The sequence below is a fragment of the Anomaloglossus baeobatrachus genome, chromosome 4, assembly GCF_048569485.1.
Source record: "Anomaloglossus baeobatrachus isolate aAnoBae1 chromosome 4, aAnoBae1.hap1, whole genome shotgun sequence".
Taxonomy (NCBI): Eukaryota; Metazoa; Chordata; class Amphibia; order Anura; family Aromobatidae; genus Anomaloglossus; species Anomaloglossus baeobatrachus.
This window is the reverse complement of record NC_134356.1, coordinates 596730032-596747492: the sequence shown is the minus strand read 5'-3', so window position 1 is coordinate 596747492 and position 17461 is coordinate 596730032. Positions and strand designations below refer to the sequence as shown.

At 43.0% G+C, this 17461-nt stretch overlaps 1 protein-coding gene across 6 annotated transcripts in view; it reads right to left on the bottom strand.

The window, feature by feature from the left end:
• The window catches only part of AAK1 (AP2 associated kinase 1), a 205708-nt gene that overhangs the window by 3402 nt on the left and 184845 nt on the right, over window positions 1-17461 (bottom strand). For 4 of the 6 annotated variants that reach the window (XM_075346168.1, XM_075346167.1, XM_075346169.1 and 1 more), the window contains one exon: window positions 10214-11422. The exons of the other annotated variants lie outside the window; for them this stretch is intronic. In XM_075346168.1, the coding sequence (XP_075202283.1) occupies window positions 11328-11422 (95 nt within the window). In that variant the 3' untranslated portion in view covers window positions 10214-11327. Of the gene's footprint in view, window positions 1-10213; window positions 11423-17461 lie in introns of those variants that run through there. 6 annotated transcript variants of the gene reach the window in all.

Below are 17461 nucleotides of genomic sequence, written 5' to 3'. Positions count from 1 at the left end.
AGCAAGTGAATCAGGGTCTGTGCCCCTATATCACGTGAATCTCAGATTACATACCAAAAACCTGCTGACAGATTCCAATTAATGACTTACATTGTCATATACTTAATTGCTATAATTCCTATGTTATACAACTTCTGTAATATTATGGATCTTAACTAAATAAGCTCATGAATTACATCTGAACTTTAGGGGGGGGGGTCACATTTAACGCAGATGCTTTCGAGTTTTATGTAAATGAAAGATTAATGAGCAAGGACAAGTTCTTAAATTCCATTTTCACGATTCTTTCTTCATGTCCATTTTTTATATTTGGAGGCTGAAAACTTGTATAACCTAGAGTCCTAGACAAACGTCTGTAGGCCAAAAGCCAGACCTGGTGGCCCGCTGCAGACCAGGAGGCAGATTCATGCTGCTGATGGCATTTCACAGAGTAGAGAACCTTTTCACTAACTGAAATTATCGATGAACAAAAGTTACGTTTTATGCCAAAGCCTATGTACACATTTGAGCTTTTGTTTTTTCCTATCTGTTATCTAATTGCAAAATTAACTCCTTAAAGGGACCCCGTCAGGTCCAATATGCACCCAGAGCCAGGAGCAGTTCTGGATACATATCGCTACTCCCTGCCTAACCGTCCCTGTATACAGTAGCATAGATAAAGAGATCTTTAGAAAACGTATTTGTAAAGATCTTTTTGTCGTTTGCTATGAGCGCAGGGACTAGTCCCCTGGGCGATAGTTCCCCTTGCCAGTCAGCCCTATTAGTACGCCACTGTGGTCGTGCTATCATGCTAATCAATGCGCAGCGTCACAGGATGATCTCACCTCTCCGGCGATCACCGCCCGACTCTGGATTTCGATTCAGTGCACATTACCCTGAATTTTGGGTCATGCACAGTACTTCAGTTTGAAGCCAGGACACGTACACCCAGCTTCATAGTGCGCATGATCAAAACTCCGGGGTCATACGCCCTGAACCGAAATCCAGTGTCTGGCGGCGGAGAGGTGAGATCATTCTGTGACGCTGCGTATTCATTAGCAAGATAGCACACCCACAGTGACATACTAGCATGCTAATGGGGCCGACTAGCCAGGGGAACTAATGCCCAGGGGACTACTCCCTGTGCTCATTAGCATACAATACAAGATCTTTAGAAATACGTTTTCTATAGATCTCTTTATCTATGCTAGTGTATACAGGGACGGTTAGGCAGGGATCAGTAAGAAGCACCCAGAACGGTTCTTCTGCATACATATTGCACCCGACAGGTTCCCTTTAATTACTTTATTTGGACTGTAGGACAAAGTATCATTTTTATTTATTTTTTTTTTCATTATCTCAAGAGCCGTAATATTTTTATTTTTCCTTTGTCCTAGCTGTGGTAGTGCTTGAATTTTTTCAGGATGAGTTGTGTTTCTCAGTGACAGCATTTTGCGATACATATTGATTCTTACCAATCTTTTCTTAACTTCATGGGGAGAAACAGAATAAAAAAAAAATTAAAAAATAAAGTTCTGCTGTTTGAGGTCTTCTATTTTCTGCTAATCATGTGCTGCAGAACTAAGGGGTTAATTTTACTCTGTGTGAAACAAATCTGGAAATTTGTGCTCTTCTTTAACACTGTTCACTAGTCAATTTGATAGTAACTTTATAACATGGGTAGATACTAAAAAATAAAAAAAAAAAGGACATAATATGGATATTATCGTATTGACCTATGCAGTGAGATTAATATGTCTCACAATAAAGGATCCAGGAGAAAGCGGAGCTGGGCAGGGAACAGAGCCAATATCACTGTCTTGGAAAGTGTTTGCACCTGCCAAAAGCACTTCAGCAATAGTTTGGGGGATGAAATCCTGCTGACAGATTGCTCTTAAAGGGAACCTCTCACCAGATTTTTCTCTATGCAACTAAAAATACCACCTTCTGCAGCTCCTGGGCTGCATTCTATGAAGGTGTGCCTTGATGCTGGCCCCCTTTTCAGACCTCCAAAAAAACTTTATAAAATATTACCTTTTCGTATGTAAATTATTTCAGTGGGCCTTATGGGCAGGCTTTAGTTCTCCTTAGCATCCCCCTCCTGCCACTGTACGCCGTCCCCGGTCTTGATTTGCATTGATGACGATGGCCCTGTCATCCTCCACACTGATGCCAAAGTCTCGCGCATGCGCAGTTATAGGACACTATCGCGGGCCTGAGCAGAAACTATCCCTCACGCGAGCTGGGGATGTATTTGCGGAGGCACAAGATTATGAGGGTGCGCCCTTACCACTAACAATTCACACTGGCGGGCATGGCTTGGCCATGGAGAAGTGAGGTCGCATGATCCGCTGCTCCTGTCCCTGGACTGCTTCCATTATCTTTCTTGCTCTGTAGTTTGCTGTTAATTTACGGTCAATTCTAGCGAAGAGGACAAATAACCCTATGCCAATCAGTTCTCACACGTCTTCTGCCTCACCTGCGAGTATAACATTATTTCTTAGGAGCGCACCGGTAGATCCCTTGTTTATCTCTGTTCAAAATCTGTTTCCTTCTCAGAAACTTTAAATGGTTGGAATATTTCCAATGGCATTCCTTCATATCCTCACAGTGAGCAGATTCCACATTCCAGTCCACATCCACCGTTTTTGAAAATTTGTTCCTGCTAGGATTTCCCACCTGGTCATGCAATCTCTCTGCTATATACGATAACTGTCTGGTCAGAGGGGGTGGCTTGGAAAAGTTGATACAGTGCCTTGCGAAAGTATTTCAGCCCCCTTGAATTTTTCAACCTTTTCCCACATTTCAGGCTTCAAATATAAAAGACAAAAAGTTTAATGTTCTGGTGAAGAATCAAGAACAAGTGGGAAACAATTGTAAAGTTGAACGAAATGTATTGCTTATTTTAAAAACTTTTTTTAAAAAAAATAAATAAATAACTGGAAAGTGGGGCGTACAATATTATTCTGCCCCTTTACTTTCAGTGCAGCAAACTCACTCCAGAAGTTCATTGAGGATCTCTGAATGATCCAATGTTGTCCTAAATGACTGATGATGATAAATATAAGCCCCCTGTGTGTAATCTAGTCTCTGTATAAATACACCTGCTCTGTGATAGTCTCAATGTTCTGTTTAAAGAGCAGATAGCATCATGAAGACCAAGGAACACAACAGGCAGGTCCGTGATACTGTTGTGGAGAAGTTTAAAGCTGGATTTGGTTACTAAAAGATTTCCAAAACCTTAAACATCCCAAGGAGCACTGTGCAATCGATCATATTGAAATGGAAAAAGTATTCTACTACTGCAAATCTACCAAGACCGGGCCGTCCATCCAAACAAGGAGAAGACTGATCAGAGATGCAGCCAAACAGGTCCATGATCACTCTGGATGAACTGCAGAGATCTACAGCTGACGTGGGAGAGTCTGTCCTTAGGACAACAATCAGTTGTACACTGCACAAATCTGGCCTTTATGGAAGAGTGGCAAGAAGAAAGCCACTTCTCTAAGATATCCATATTAAGTATCATTTAAAGTTTGCCACAAGCCACCTGGGAGACACACCAAACATGTGGCAGAAGGTGCTCTGGTCAGATGAAACCAAAATTGAACTATTTGGGCACAATGCCAAACGATATGTTTGGCGTAAAAGCAACACAGCTCATCACCCTGAACACACCATCCCCACTGTCAAACATGGTGGTGGCAGCATCATGGTTTGGGCCTGCTTTGCTTCAGCAGGGACAGGTAAGATGGTTAAAATTGATGGGAAGATGGATGGAGCCAGACCTGAATCCAATCGAGAATCTGTGGAAAGAGCTGAAAACTGCTGTTCACAAACGCTCTCCATCCAACCTCACTCAGCTCAAGCTGTTTGCAAAGGAAGAATGGGCAAGAATTTCAGTCTCTCGATGTGCAAAACTGATAGAGACATACCCCAAGCGACTTGCAGCTGTAATCGCAGCAGAAGGTGGTGCTACAAAGTATTAACTTAAAAGGGGACTAATAATATTGTGCGCCCCAATTTTCATTTATTTTTTAAAAAAGTTTAAAATAAGCAATAAATTTTGTTTAACTTTACAATTGCATCCCACTTGTTGATTCTTCACCATAACATTAACATTTTTATCTTTATGTTTGAAGCCTGAAATGTAGGAGAAGGTTGAAAAATTCAAGGGGGGCCGAATACTTTCGCAAGGCACTGTATTTCAAAGGGCATGGGAACAGGAACTGGGAGTAGCAATCTCCCACTCAGATTGCAGTGCTCAGGGAAAAAAAAAAAAGTTAGTTACACAATTCTTTTGAGATGGTACCAATACCCTTCAACATTAAAGGTCATCTTTTCTTTTGTCTCGGACACTTGCTGGCATGGTGAGAAGGAACAAGGCACTATGACCATAGTTAGTGGAAATGAAGCAAGATCAAACCTTTCTCGGAGAGGATATTTTTGCATACTATCTGATCACTGGGAACAGGGTTGTAAACCGTCATCAGAAGCCTCTTTTTCTAAGCCATCAAAAGAAAGTTATTCTTTGTTTTGTCTAAAGGTACCGTCACACATAACGAGATCGCTAGCGAGATCGCTGCTGAGTCACGGTTTCTGTGACGCAGTAAGGATCCAGTTAGCGATCTTGTTATGTGTGACACCTACCAGTGATCAGGCCCCTGCTGTGAGGTCACCGGTCGTTGCAGAATGGTTCAGGCCATTTTCATCAAAGGCCATGTCCTGCTGGGCAGGACACATCGCTGTCTTTGACACTGTGACAGGGTCACAGTGACTGCAGAGATCGTTATACAGGTTGCTACTGCGACCTGTATCGTTCCTGCATCGCTGGTAAGATCTGACTGTGTGACATCTCACCAGCGACCTCCCAGCGATCCCTATCAGGTCGCATCGTTTTCGGGATCGCTGGTAAGTCGTGTGTGACTGGGCCTCAACGGTGGCACTTTGTGATCTCACTTCAACTGAGGTTCCAACTATGTCTGAATGGTACTCTGAGATGGCTAGTATTTGTCGAATGGAAGAGCTATCTGTGGTGAGTTCTGGGCATTCAGATAAATGGAAGAAATTGTGGAGTGTTTGGATTCTGTTCCATGATCCTCCAGGCTTTCATAGATTATTTCCATAGGCTCTTTTTATAGTTTGAGCCTGGGTGCGAGATAATCTGTGAAGTATATTGTGACTCTTGAATACCTCATTTCCCAGCAATACACTACATTACAGACCTTTTTAGAAAAGGTTTAGGGAATACAATTATTGCAGGAGTGATTCATTATCTGATCTATTGGTTGGTGATAAATATTAGCTCTATTAGGTCCAACAGTGTCTTTTAGGCTACATTCACATTTCCATTTTTTTGCATCAGTCACAAATCAGTTGTGTGAAGGGTGCTTTACACGCTGCGACATCGCTAGCGATCTCGTTAGCAATGTGACACGCCAGATCGCAAATACGATCTATCGAGATCGCACATGTGACCGGCGATACAAAAACGACCTATGTGCGATCTCGGCAGATCGCATCTGCGATTTAGCGTGTCACATCGCTAATGAGATCGCTAGCAATGTCGCAGCGTGTAAAGCACCCTTGACTGATGGAACGGATGCTTTGCAGATAGTGGCACAACTGATGTGACTGATGCTGCAAAAAAAACAAAAAACAAAAAAAAAAAACAGATCCGTTGCTTGTTTTTTTTTTTACCGTTTGACAGCGTATCAGCTGATCGTCCAGAAAAGTCGGCTGATCAGGCGATCGTTCACAAAAGCCGGACGATCAGCTGATTGTTCTGGACGCTGGAACTGAATTTACAGTCGATCATGGATTTTACTGTGGGCATGATCACAGTAAAAAAAAACGATCCGCCGCACACAAAAAAAAGTTACATTGTGCGTTGCTCCCGCCTGACAATCAGTCACTCCATGACGAATCAGTCACGGAACGGATGCAACGCAAGGCCATCAGTCACAATCAGTCGGTAATAAAAGTCCATGGGGAAACCGGTTTCATGCAAAATATACTGCAGGATACCGTATTTCCTCAAGGCGACGGATTGCAACTGATGTAAAAGGACGGAAGTGTGAATGTAGCCTAAAAGGAGTAGCCATAGTTGTGTGGCTTGTGAGGGTATTGCAGAAGAACGGGTGAGGGCTGATAAAAGCTAGAACTTATAGAAACCAATAGTTAAAACCTCCTTTAAAAAGGGGGTTTAACTATTGGGGGTGGGTAGGCGGGTCTCACCGGTGGGGTTCCCATGGATTCTGAGGACAGGGCTAAGCAAAACCGCATCTGAATTGAATGGAAGTAGAGCATAAATGTGCTTCATTCATTTACTATGGAGCTGCCAAATTTAGGGACTCTGTAATCTCTATCAGTCCCTAATGGAATGGAGTGCACTGGTGTGCTCCAATCAAACAGGGTTTTTGGGATATATACTAGCTGTAGTACCCGGACGTCGCCCGGGACAGTAACAGTCTCTCTCTGTCTGTCTCTTTCCCCGTTTGTCCATGTCCCTTTCCCCGGTCTGTCTCCCCATCTGTCTCTTTCGGACACACACACAGCTTTATATATTAGACACATACATCTATAAATATATCTATCCATCTATCTATATATATATCTATCTATATCTATATCTCCATCTGCATTTGTTCACATACCTTAGATATAAAGAATTAGCCATTATTTAAAAAGAGAAAGACATGACACAAACCTCATTGATTAAAACCACACCAGTCAGAGGCCATTGCCATTCTTTAAAATACTTTAATTCACAGAAATAGATTGGAATCTACTATACAATCAGGAAATGTGCAGGTTGTAAATGACAGATTTTTGCTTTTATTTCCAGCTCTAGTTTAAACTTTTTTTTCTTTTACTTTTTTGAAAAATTTAGAGACCTGGAGGGGAATCTGAACTGATAGACGAGGAGGAGCATGAACTAAAATATATTTATATATTTATATATACACATGGCAAAATTCTAACAACCACTTCACTAAAGGAATTTTATTTTTTAGTTTGCCTACAATAATGATAAATGCTCTCGGGTTGAGAAAACTTTTTTTTCTTTCCATACAATACAGAAAAATAAAAGTAAGATGGGTGTATTGGACACAGGTAGAAATTTGTCATACAGAGGAGATCCCCACAGACTTAGAAGGCTTATAATTAATTCTATGTACAGACAGCAAAATCCAGTACATTGCATGGAGAGCTTCCCAGAGACATACAAAGATAGACCACCCAACAAGCTGTACATCGTGTGTACAGTATACAGATATATAGGAAACTCGCACGGACATCTGCACAAAGAAAGGTTACACTGATCTTGCAGGACACGCACACGCACACATACTCACAGATACAGCTTTAAATACTTTTTCTTAAATAACAGAAATAACAAAATATCGGCCCACACAGGTATCCCCCCATGCAGAGTAATGAGGTCCAGGTCACCGGTAAAATCTAAGAGATGGTGGATCCCACAGACTGATATATTGTTCTGGGAAATTCTGCAATGTTCATAAATTAAATGTCTCCGATGTTTGGTATCAGAATGACTTTGTTATCCACATTTATTAATCGACATCTGCTCTACAATAATTAGATATATTTAGATTCCAATTTGGACTTTCTTCCTTTATTTTTGAAAGTTTAAAAGGGTTTGTCCCAAGACATGAAGTTATACCTTGCTAAACTCAAGCTGTGGGGGATATCTTCTAGAGGGCTGAGGATCTAACCGATGCTGAAAAGGTTCTCCAAATGTGTTGTCTGAATTGGGCAGAGGTCAAGCATGATCACCTAAACCCCACTTATTGTCAATGGGAGACCAGTACGGAGTTTTGCTATATCTGGTACTAGGTGCGAATGCTCAACTTCTGCTCCATTCAGATAGAGATCTTCAGAGCCTTGTTCTCAGGATTGGAGGGAGTTGGACCCTGAGGAAGTTTACCACCTATTCATAGGAAAATGGGTATTTCACATCTTGAAGCAAATGCTTTAAATGGAAATTTGTCACCAAGAGAGGTTTACTCCATTGACTTCCGGACAATACATTTCGATCATAGAAGAATGGAGCGCCACTTAGGAAGTAGGTCTACGACGGGTTGAGAGTCTTCCAATACATTAAATGCTAAAGGAAAGAGGCTCATCTTGTGCTGTTTTTAGTATAACACCTTATGGCCTATTGAAGGCATGTACAGCACATCAAAAGGCTGCTCTTGGTCCCAAACCAAACTTCCTACTGGGGCATACGGTGGTGAGAAGAAAGAAAGCAGAGGAACAGGTGACTGAAGGAATTAGGAGGGAAACAGAATTATTGATAAACTGTGTACCACTCTCTTGGTAAGGTACACCATTACCAAATGGAGTCCTCACGTGCCAAGAGTAAGATGGGAAAACCAGAGTCCTGCAGTAACTATTTTCTAGCCACAGGGAAGCACCCTACATTTTTGATCAAGTTTATCCATCATATTTGGTCTGAAAGCAAATTTTTTCTTCATGTAAGACAGACTAGCCAACACTTTAAAAGCATTTTCCACCTTCATCTGGATTAACTTGTAAAAACTAGGACTTCATTTCTATGACCTCATCTTTGATTAAACTGGACGTGATGACTCCTTATTGCCAAAATATAAGTCATAAAAGACTCACAAAAGAAAAGGGAACACGTTTAAATTCATTCTAGGAATACTGTACTTTTGTCCCAACCACAATTTTCTACTGTAGCTGCCCCTCAATGTCATCTAATACTATGGTAATGCCTTCCGGATTCATAGAAATTGATGTTGGAGAAAGGTGTTAAATTCAGATGAGCGGACCCATGGAAGTTTGGTTCGGCCGGATCAGCGGGACATTATCTAAGGTTTGCTTTGGAACCCGGACGTGACCTGAACCGCAATGGAAGTCACTAATTCGGCAATTCGGGTCTCTGCCCACATGCACCCAGCCATAGACCGATCACTTTCGGGGGCGGTTAGTTGGAGTGTTTCCATTTTTGTTTTTTTTATTTTGGTTGCACACTACATCCGATCACGCTGTTACCCCAGTGTGAGCCGATCAAACACTGCACGTGGGCCGAGCACAGAGTGTACCCGAGCACAGTGATACTTGTGCGAGTGGTTAGAGTACGTAAAGCACCCCAAATCTGTTTTGTTTTTGTAAAGTCTGTTTTTGGTATGAACACCGAACCTCGGGAACGCTCATCTCTAGTGTTAAACCATCAAGGAGAACTTTTCTCTGTCCCACTGGGATTATTAGGTGGGTACGACTGCACCAATTATCCAATTTTCATAGAATTTAATAAAGATGCGTAAATCTAAAAGGAAGCAAGTCCAGATATATGGTTTCTGCCCAAAATGATGCATTACAGAGGTAAAAGGCAAACCTGTCTACTGCAAATGTGAAGAGTTCATATGTTTTATAACCTTGTGTTATCGTTCCATAACGTGATATTTACATAAGATGTTATTTCTGAAGCTTCCTGCTCCTCAACATTTCATATAAAATTAACTTAGGCAAATCATGTGCAATGTAAACCGGCAGCTTTCAGAAGAGGTCCAGTTTGCATAGCAAGCTTTGGTAAACCTAATCAGATAATCACACCTGATCATTGCATACATCATACAAGTCACTCATTAGATCAGTCACACGTGTCTCCAATTACCAATACTGCCTATATATTTATATACCCTGCTTAAATATGATATATTATACATTGATTAGGACCTCTTACGTTCTTGATCTTTCATATAGCCATTACATCAGAGTTGATAGCTCAAGTTTTGTAATATTTGCCCTTCGGAATATTTAGATATGTAAAAAAATCACAATGGTGGTGGGTCAAGATTTAATTGGTCTTTAATTTAGTGACCAAAAGGTAAAATCAATAGGGAATTTTCCTAATAAATTAGTGGTGGGTTTTCAAAGAGTGGTCTAACTATAAGGCCAGAGTCACACTTGCGAGTGCTTCGCATCACCCGGCACAGCCAGACACTCTCCGGACAAGAGCATTTCAGCTGCATAGAGATACATGCAGCTGACCCGGAGAGTGTGCGCACGTGTCCGGGTGATGCGATGCGAGGCACTCGCAAGTGTGACTCCGGCCTAAAGGTGAGAACAGGGATCCCTTAAGGCTAGCTGACATACCCCAGACCATGGTTACATGTCTCTCTGACATGTCATAAATGCAAATAAACTTAAAATACCTTTAAATGAAGGTGATCAGTGTATGACATTTTCACAGTTTACAAGCAACCAAATATGACTTTTCTTTATTCCGTCAGAAAATTTGTTGGAGGAAACAGGTGATCAGAGAATGCACATATGCAACAAAGCAAGAGACACAGATCCATTAACATCACAGACGCACTGAGTTCTCAGTTTAGTGTGGTATACTCCACCTTTCATTAAATTCCGAACACTACTGTTGCCACGCTGTGTTACCCCCGATAGAACACAAAAATTGAAAGAAATTCTGTATTTCAATTTACACTTGCTAAAATCTGATTAATAATACATTAAGAAACAAGAAAATGCAAGGTTACCATTCTACCGTACCTTCTCGATCCTCAAATATGTGTTAGGGATATGCTATTGAGATGTATATTTATAGGAAGCAGTCTGTCTCATAGCTGTCAATCCCTGGCATTCCCCATCCCAGGCTGCATTACTAATCAGATTTTTTAGGGGAAAAAAAAAAAAATACATGTAGGTGGTGAACCCCTCTAAGCAAAAACTCTAATATTCTGCTTCCTGAGATACAAATACTAACACTGAATATGTTTAGGTAAGGTAACTAGCATCACCATCCTCCAAGGTGAATAATAAGCCATAATACAATCAATCCTGAATTGGTTATGTTTTGTCCCATATACAAGTATCTCAGGATAATAAAATAGACAGGTGGGTGACGACATGACAAGCGAACTTGGAATTTAGATAAAAAATATGCATCGGCTTATACAGAGTAATGATATCGGGGAACGACAATTGAACAAGAAACATTAAATTTTAATATATCCACAGTTTCAGATTTTCTTGGTCTCCCTCTCGACACCCAGTCGTCCAATCCCGCACAGTCCTCCATCACACAGGTCTTTTTATCACTTAAGACGGAAGCAATTTGCACACGACGAGAAAAAAAAATAAAAATATAAAAGGCGGTAAGGATATGTATTCAGTCAGCCAGAGGCTCCAGAGCGGATCCACACTATACTGATGTGCACAGAAGGTCGAAATAAAAAATAAAGAGATGTACATATATATATTTATATCTATCTATCTATATATGCAGGGTTACTCCTCTGTGGGGGGAGGGAGGTTAGGAGGCTCGCTAGCATGTGTGCGCTTTACAAGTCTATGAGCTGATCCACCAGTAGAAGTGACCTGGTCATGTTTGGTAGGCTGGACTCAGAGTTCCCACTGCTGTTATTAGCGTGAGGACCTGGAAAGTGGGGGAAAGAGAGCGGTTCAGTATGTGATCAGAGAAAAAAAACAAAAACAAAGAAAGCTACAGCAGAAGGAAAGAGTGCAGAAATGAGAGAGGGCAGAGACAGCAGTAATACATGGCAGCCTAGAGGGCTTGTTCACACCTGGCATCTTATGAAGGCATTTCTTGGCTTCTTAAGCTTCCGGAGAAAGTAGACGGATAGTTATACGGTTAAAATGCTAAATGTGAAGAAGCCCCAAAACGTCTAATTCATTGCGGTTTATGCAGGTAGAATTAAGCAATGCGATCTGTTCTGGCACATAGGGGTAATGCGAGCACGAGTTTACCGGTGGATTATACAGTCTCACCATGGAGCAATGAGAGGACATTGTATTCATCACTAATGGGAAGCAATCATCAAAAAAATCACTGTTTAAGTCAGGTTTTTGTGCTTCTGTATATTTAAAAAAATTTTTGCCAATGTTTTCTTTCATATAACAAACTTAAAGGGTTATTCCCACCCCCAAGATCCTATCCCCTTATGTAGTAGGTGTAATAATAATAACATTATTAGCAAATATCGCCAATCCGAAATTTAGTATACTTCTCCTGATTAGGTATGTCACTTAACCCATGTAGGGCATTGCCGTAGCTTCGGTATCTATGGTTACAACCACTCATATAGTGACCGTTAGTTGCTAGTGGTCGTGACCATGGATACTTAAAGGGGTTTTCATTTTAAAGTTGATTTTAACCAATAAGTCTTCATTTATACAATTGGATGTATTTTGAAAAAAATGTTTTTGTGCTGAGATAATCTTATATACGTGTCCCTGCTATGTACTGTGTAATGGCCATGTCTGACCGTGCACAAAACACTGTTTGATCATACCACAGCTCTTGATCCAGGAAGGAAGTAATAGAGTATACAGATATTACAACTTGGGATTGCGAATTATTCATTCTATGAGGTAAAATATTTTTTAAAAACAGACAGGGAAATGCTTTACCTCACAAAAAGAAATCAGATACGATCCCCTGCTGTGTCCTCCCCTGCCCAGGAGCAGTGGTGTGATCTGACCATGTCCCTGTACAGTCAGACACGGCCATTACACAGTACACAGCAGGGGCACATATATAAGATTATCTCCGCCCAGGAACATTTATTTTAAAACTTATCCAATTATATTAAATATTATTCTAAAATCTATTGATTAAAAATAACTTTGAAATATGGGGAAAACCCCTTTAAGTTACTGTAATGCCCTGCACATGAGGTGAGACACAAATGTTGTATAGTCTCTTGGTTAACTGTAGGTATTTGCGAATATTATTAAATTATTCTTACTACCTATTGGGATAGGGTTCTGGAGATAATCTCTCTATAAGTAAGAAACAAATTGTAATCTTGCCATTTTCACACTGGCCAGTCTTATGAGAGGAAGGATAATAATGACAGTTACACATTTATAAACAGCTGATAACACAGGATCCACCAATCTGATCCTGCTCCTCTCCCCATGAATTCTGCACATGCTCATTAGACACATCAATACAAAAATTAAGTTTGGAGTCTGACCACTGTGGCTATGTACATGTGCATTTCCTGAAGCAAAAGAAAGTCTAAAAAAAATTGCAAGATTACCACTTTCTGATTTTTAATATTAATGGTGATATGTATTAAAAAAAATAAATAAATGAATGTCCAAAAATCTCACAAAAACCTGATTTAATCAGCATTTCATTTTTTGACCATAGCTTGATTGAGCCACAAACTAATCCCATTCTTCTTTAAAAAAAAATTATTTTTGGTTCGTAAAAGCTTCATCTAGCTAAAAAGAAAAAAACAAAAACCCCAAAAAAACTGAACAATCGCTCACATACTTGACCATATATTAGCGCCATGCAATGTTAGATGGAGCTGCCATATGGCAGGTATAGAAATCCCTTCTTTAACGTGTTAGGTCTCCAATTTCTTGCAGATTTTTATTTTTTTTCCTGTCAAGTTTGTAAGGCTATGTGCCCACGGGAGCTTGCTTCTGCGGATTTTGCCGCGGAAAACCTGCGGATTTATCTGGATTTTCCAGATAAATCCGCAGGTTTTAGCATGTAGAGACACTCTCCATGTTATCCTATGGGACATGGGTAGTGTCTGTGTCCATGCTGCGGAATGTGTGGCTGCGGATTTCCCGCAGCCGCACGTAACTGCATGTCAATTATTCCTGCAGATTTACCTGCGGAAATCCCGGCGCTCCACTATGGAGATAGAGGCCGGGACTTCCGCAGGTAAATCGCATGAAAGTCCGCAGGTTTACCGCAGCTATTCCGCTGTACTACCGCAGCTAAAAATAGCAGGTGTCAAGTGTTATTTTCAAAGACTAGGTTTACGTATTGTCATTTTCACTTTTGTGACAATAATTGTGTCATACCCGGGCCCAATCAGGAAATCAGAAGAGCATTGATATTTCAGGAGATATCACGGCCTCTTCGGGAAAATGGGTGATTTCTTGGCTCTTCGAACTGAACAGTTGTGATATTAATGGTTTAGTAGACATGGCTACACTAGAGTTGAGCGAGTACCTAACTATTTGTATTCGCTATACTCATAACGAGTACTGTCTAATACTCGCATATTCCTTCCGAAGTCAATGGGGAATACTCTCAATGTAATGAGTAACCCAAATGCAGTACTATTTGCTACTCACACGAATAGGACGGAATTCAGGTTGTTACTTTGCTCGTTTTCCCCATTGATTGCATTGCACACGCTATTCGGAATGAATACGCGAGTATTAGACAGTACTCATTATGAGTATAGCGAGTACGAACAGTTAGGCACTCGCTGAACATTAGGCTACACCCCTTGCAGTTTCCTAGAGGGCTCCTCCGCGAGACAATCTATACTTGCTAGAATGGTCCTTGACAATAAGCAGATCACAAAGCGTCACTCTGTGGTGACACCAAGTGATCAGCTGTAATCTGGGAAGAAACCTGGCCACTAAGTAGTCCATTTTCCTGCAGTGCCTCCATAGGAAAAAATGAGTATTACACCGAGCCCATTCAAATCAATAGGCTGTCTGTATAATACACAAAATGACAAGTTCTCCAGAGAGAAGAAGGGAATTTTGTTTACTTACCGTAAATTCCTTTTCTTCTAGCTCCAATTGGGAGACCCAGACAATTGGGTGTATAGCTACTGCCTCCGGAGGCCACACAAAGCACTACACTTAAAAGTGTAAAGCCCCTCCCCTTCTGCCTATACACCCCCCGTGGGATCACGGGCTCCTCAGTTTTAGTGCAAGAGCAAGAAGGAGGAAAGCCAATAACTGGTTTAAAAACCAATTCGATCCGAAGAAACATCGGAGAACTGAAACCATTCAACATGAACAACATGTGTACCCGAAAAAACAAAAATCCCTAAGAAAACAGGGCGGGTGCTGGGTCTCCCAATTGGAGCTAGAAGAAAAGGAATTTACGGTAAGTAAACAAAATTCCCTTCTTCTTTGTCGCTCCTAATTGGGAGACCCAGACAATTGGGACGTCCAAAAGCAGTCCCTGGGTGGGTAAAATAACACCTCGTGATAGGGCCGTAAAAACAGCCCTTTCCTACAGGTGGGCAACCGCCGCCTGAAGGACTTGTCTACCTAGGCTGGCGTCCACCGAAGCGTAGGTATGCACCTGATAATGCTTGGTAAAAGTGTGCAGACTCGACCAGGTAGCCGCCTGGCACACCTGCTGAGCCGTAGCCTGGTGCCGTAATGCCCAGGATGCACCCACGGCTCTGGTAGAATGGGCCTTCAGCCCTGAGGGAACCGGAATCCCAGCAGAACGGTAGGCTTCAAGAATTGGTTCCTTGATCCACCGAGCCAGGGTGGATTTGGAAGCTTGCGACCCTTTACGCTGACCAGCGACAAGGACAAAGAGTGCATCCGAGCGGCGCAGAGGCGCCGTGCGGGAAATGTAGATTCTGAGTGCTCTCACCAGATCCAACAAATGCAAATCCTTTTCACATTGATGAACTGGATGAGGACACAAAGAAGGTAAGACGATATCCTGATTGAGATGAAAGGGGGATACCACCTTAGGGAGAAACTCCGGAATCGGGCGCAGAACCACCTTGTCCTGGTGAAACACCAGGAAGGGAGATTTGCATGACAGCGCTGCTAGCTCGGACACTCTCCGAAGAGACGTGACCGCTACTAGAAAGGCCACTTTCTGTGAAAGGCGAGAAAGGGAAACATCCCTCATAGGCTCGAAAGGCGGCTTCTGGAGAGCAATTAGAACCCTGTTCAGATCCCAGGGCTCTAACGGCCGCTTGTAAGGAGGGACGATATGACAAACCCCTTGCAGGAACGTGCGTACCTGAGGAAGTCGTGCTAGGCTTTTCTGAAAAAATACAGATAGCGCTGAGACTTGTCCTTTAAGGGAGCCTAGCGACAAACCTTTTTCCAAACCGGATTGCAGGAAGGAAAGAAGAGTAGGCAATGCAAATGGCCAGGGAGAAACTCCCTGAGCAGAGCACCAAGATAAGAATATCTTCCACGTCCTGTGGTAGATCTTGGCGGAGGATGGTTTTCTAGCCTGTCTCATGGTGGCAATGACCTCTTGAGATAATCCTGAAGACGCTAGGATCCAGGACTCAATGGCCACACAGTCAGGTTCAGGGCCGCAGAATTCCGATGGAAAAACGGCCCTTGGGACAACAAGTCTGGTCGGTCTGGTAGTGCCCACGGTTGGCCTACCGTGAGGTGCCACAGATCCGGGTACCACGACCTCCTCGGCCAGTCTGGAGCGACGAGGATGGCGCGGCGGCAGTCGGACCTGATCTTGCGCAGCACTCTGGGCAACAGTGCCAGAGGTGGGAACACATAAGGTAGCCGGAACTGCGACCAATCTTGAACTAAGGCGTCCGCCGCCAGAGCTCGGTGATCGTGAGACCGTGCCATGAAAGCCGGGACCTTGTTGTTGTGCCGGGACGCCATTAGGTCGACGTCCGGCATCCCCCAGCGGCGACAGATCTCCTGAAACACGTCCGGGTGAAGAGACCATTCCCCTGCGTCCATACCCTGGCGACTGAGGAAGTCTGCTTCCCAGTTTTCCACGCCTGGGATGTGAACTGCGGATATGGTGGATGCCATGTCTTCCACCCACGTCAGAATCCGCCGGACTTCCCGGAAGGCTTGCCGACTGCGTGTTCCTCCTTGGTGGTTGATGTATGCCACCGCTGTGGAGTTGTCCGACTGAATTCGGATCTGCTTGCCTTCCAGCCACTGCTGGAAGGCTTGTAGGGCAAGATACACTGCTCTGATTTCCAGAACATTGATCTGAAGGGTGGACTCTTGCTGAGTCCACGTACCTTGAGCCCTGTGGTGGAGAAAAACTTCTCCCCACCCTGAAAGACTCGCGTCTGTCGTAACCACCGCCCAGGATGGGGGTAGAAAGGACTTTCCTTTTGACAATGAGGTGGGAAGAAGCCACCACCGAAGAGATTCCTTGGCCGCCTGAGAAAGGGAGACGTTTCTGTCGAGGGACGTCGACTTCCCGTCCCATTGGCGGAGAATGTCCCATTGTAGTGGACGCAGATGAAACTGCGCGAAAGGGACTGCCTCCATTGTTGCTACCATCTTCCCTAGGAAGTGCATGAGGCGTCTCAAGGGGTGTGACTGGCCTTGAAGGAGAGATTGCACCCCTGTCTGTAGTGAACGCTGTTTGTCCAGCGGAAGCTTCACTATCGCTGAGAGAGTATGAAACTCCATGCCAAGGTATGTTAGCGATTGGGTCGGGGTCAGATTTGACTTTGAAAAGTTGATGATCCACCCGAAACTCTGGAGAGTCTCCAGCGCAACGTTCAGGCTGTGTTGGCATGCCTCTTGAGAGGGTGCCTTGACAAGTAGATCGTCCAAATACGGGATCACAGAGTGACCTTGAGAGTGCAGGACTGCTACTACTGCTGCCATGACCTTGGTGAAGACCCGTGGGGCTGTCGCCAGCCCGAAAGGCAGAGCTACGAACTGAAGGTGTTCGTCTCCTATAACGAAGCGTAGAAAACGCTGG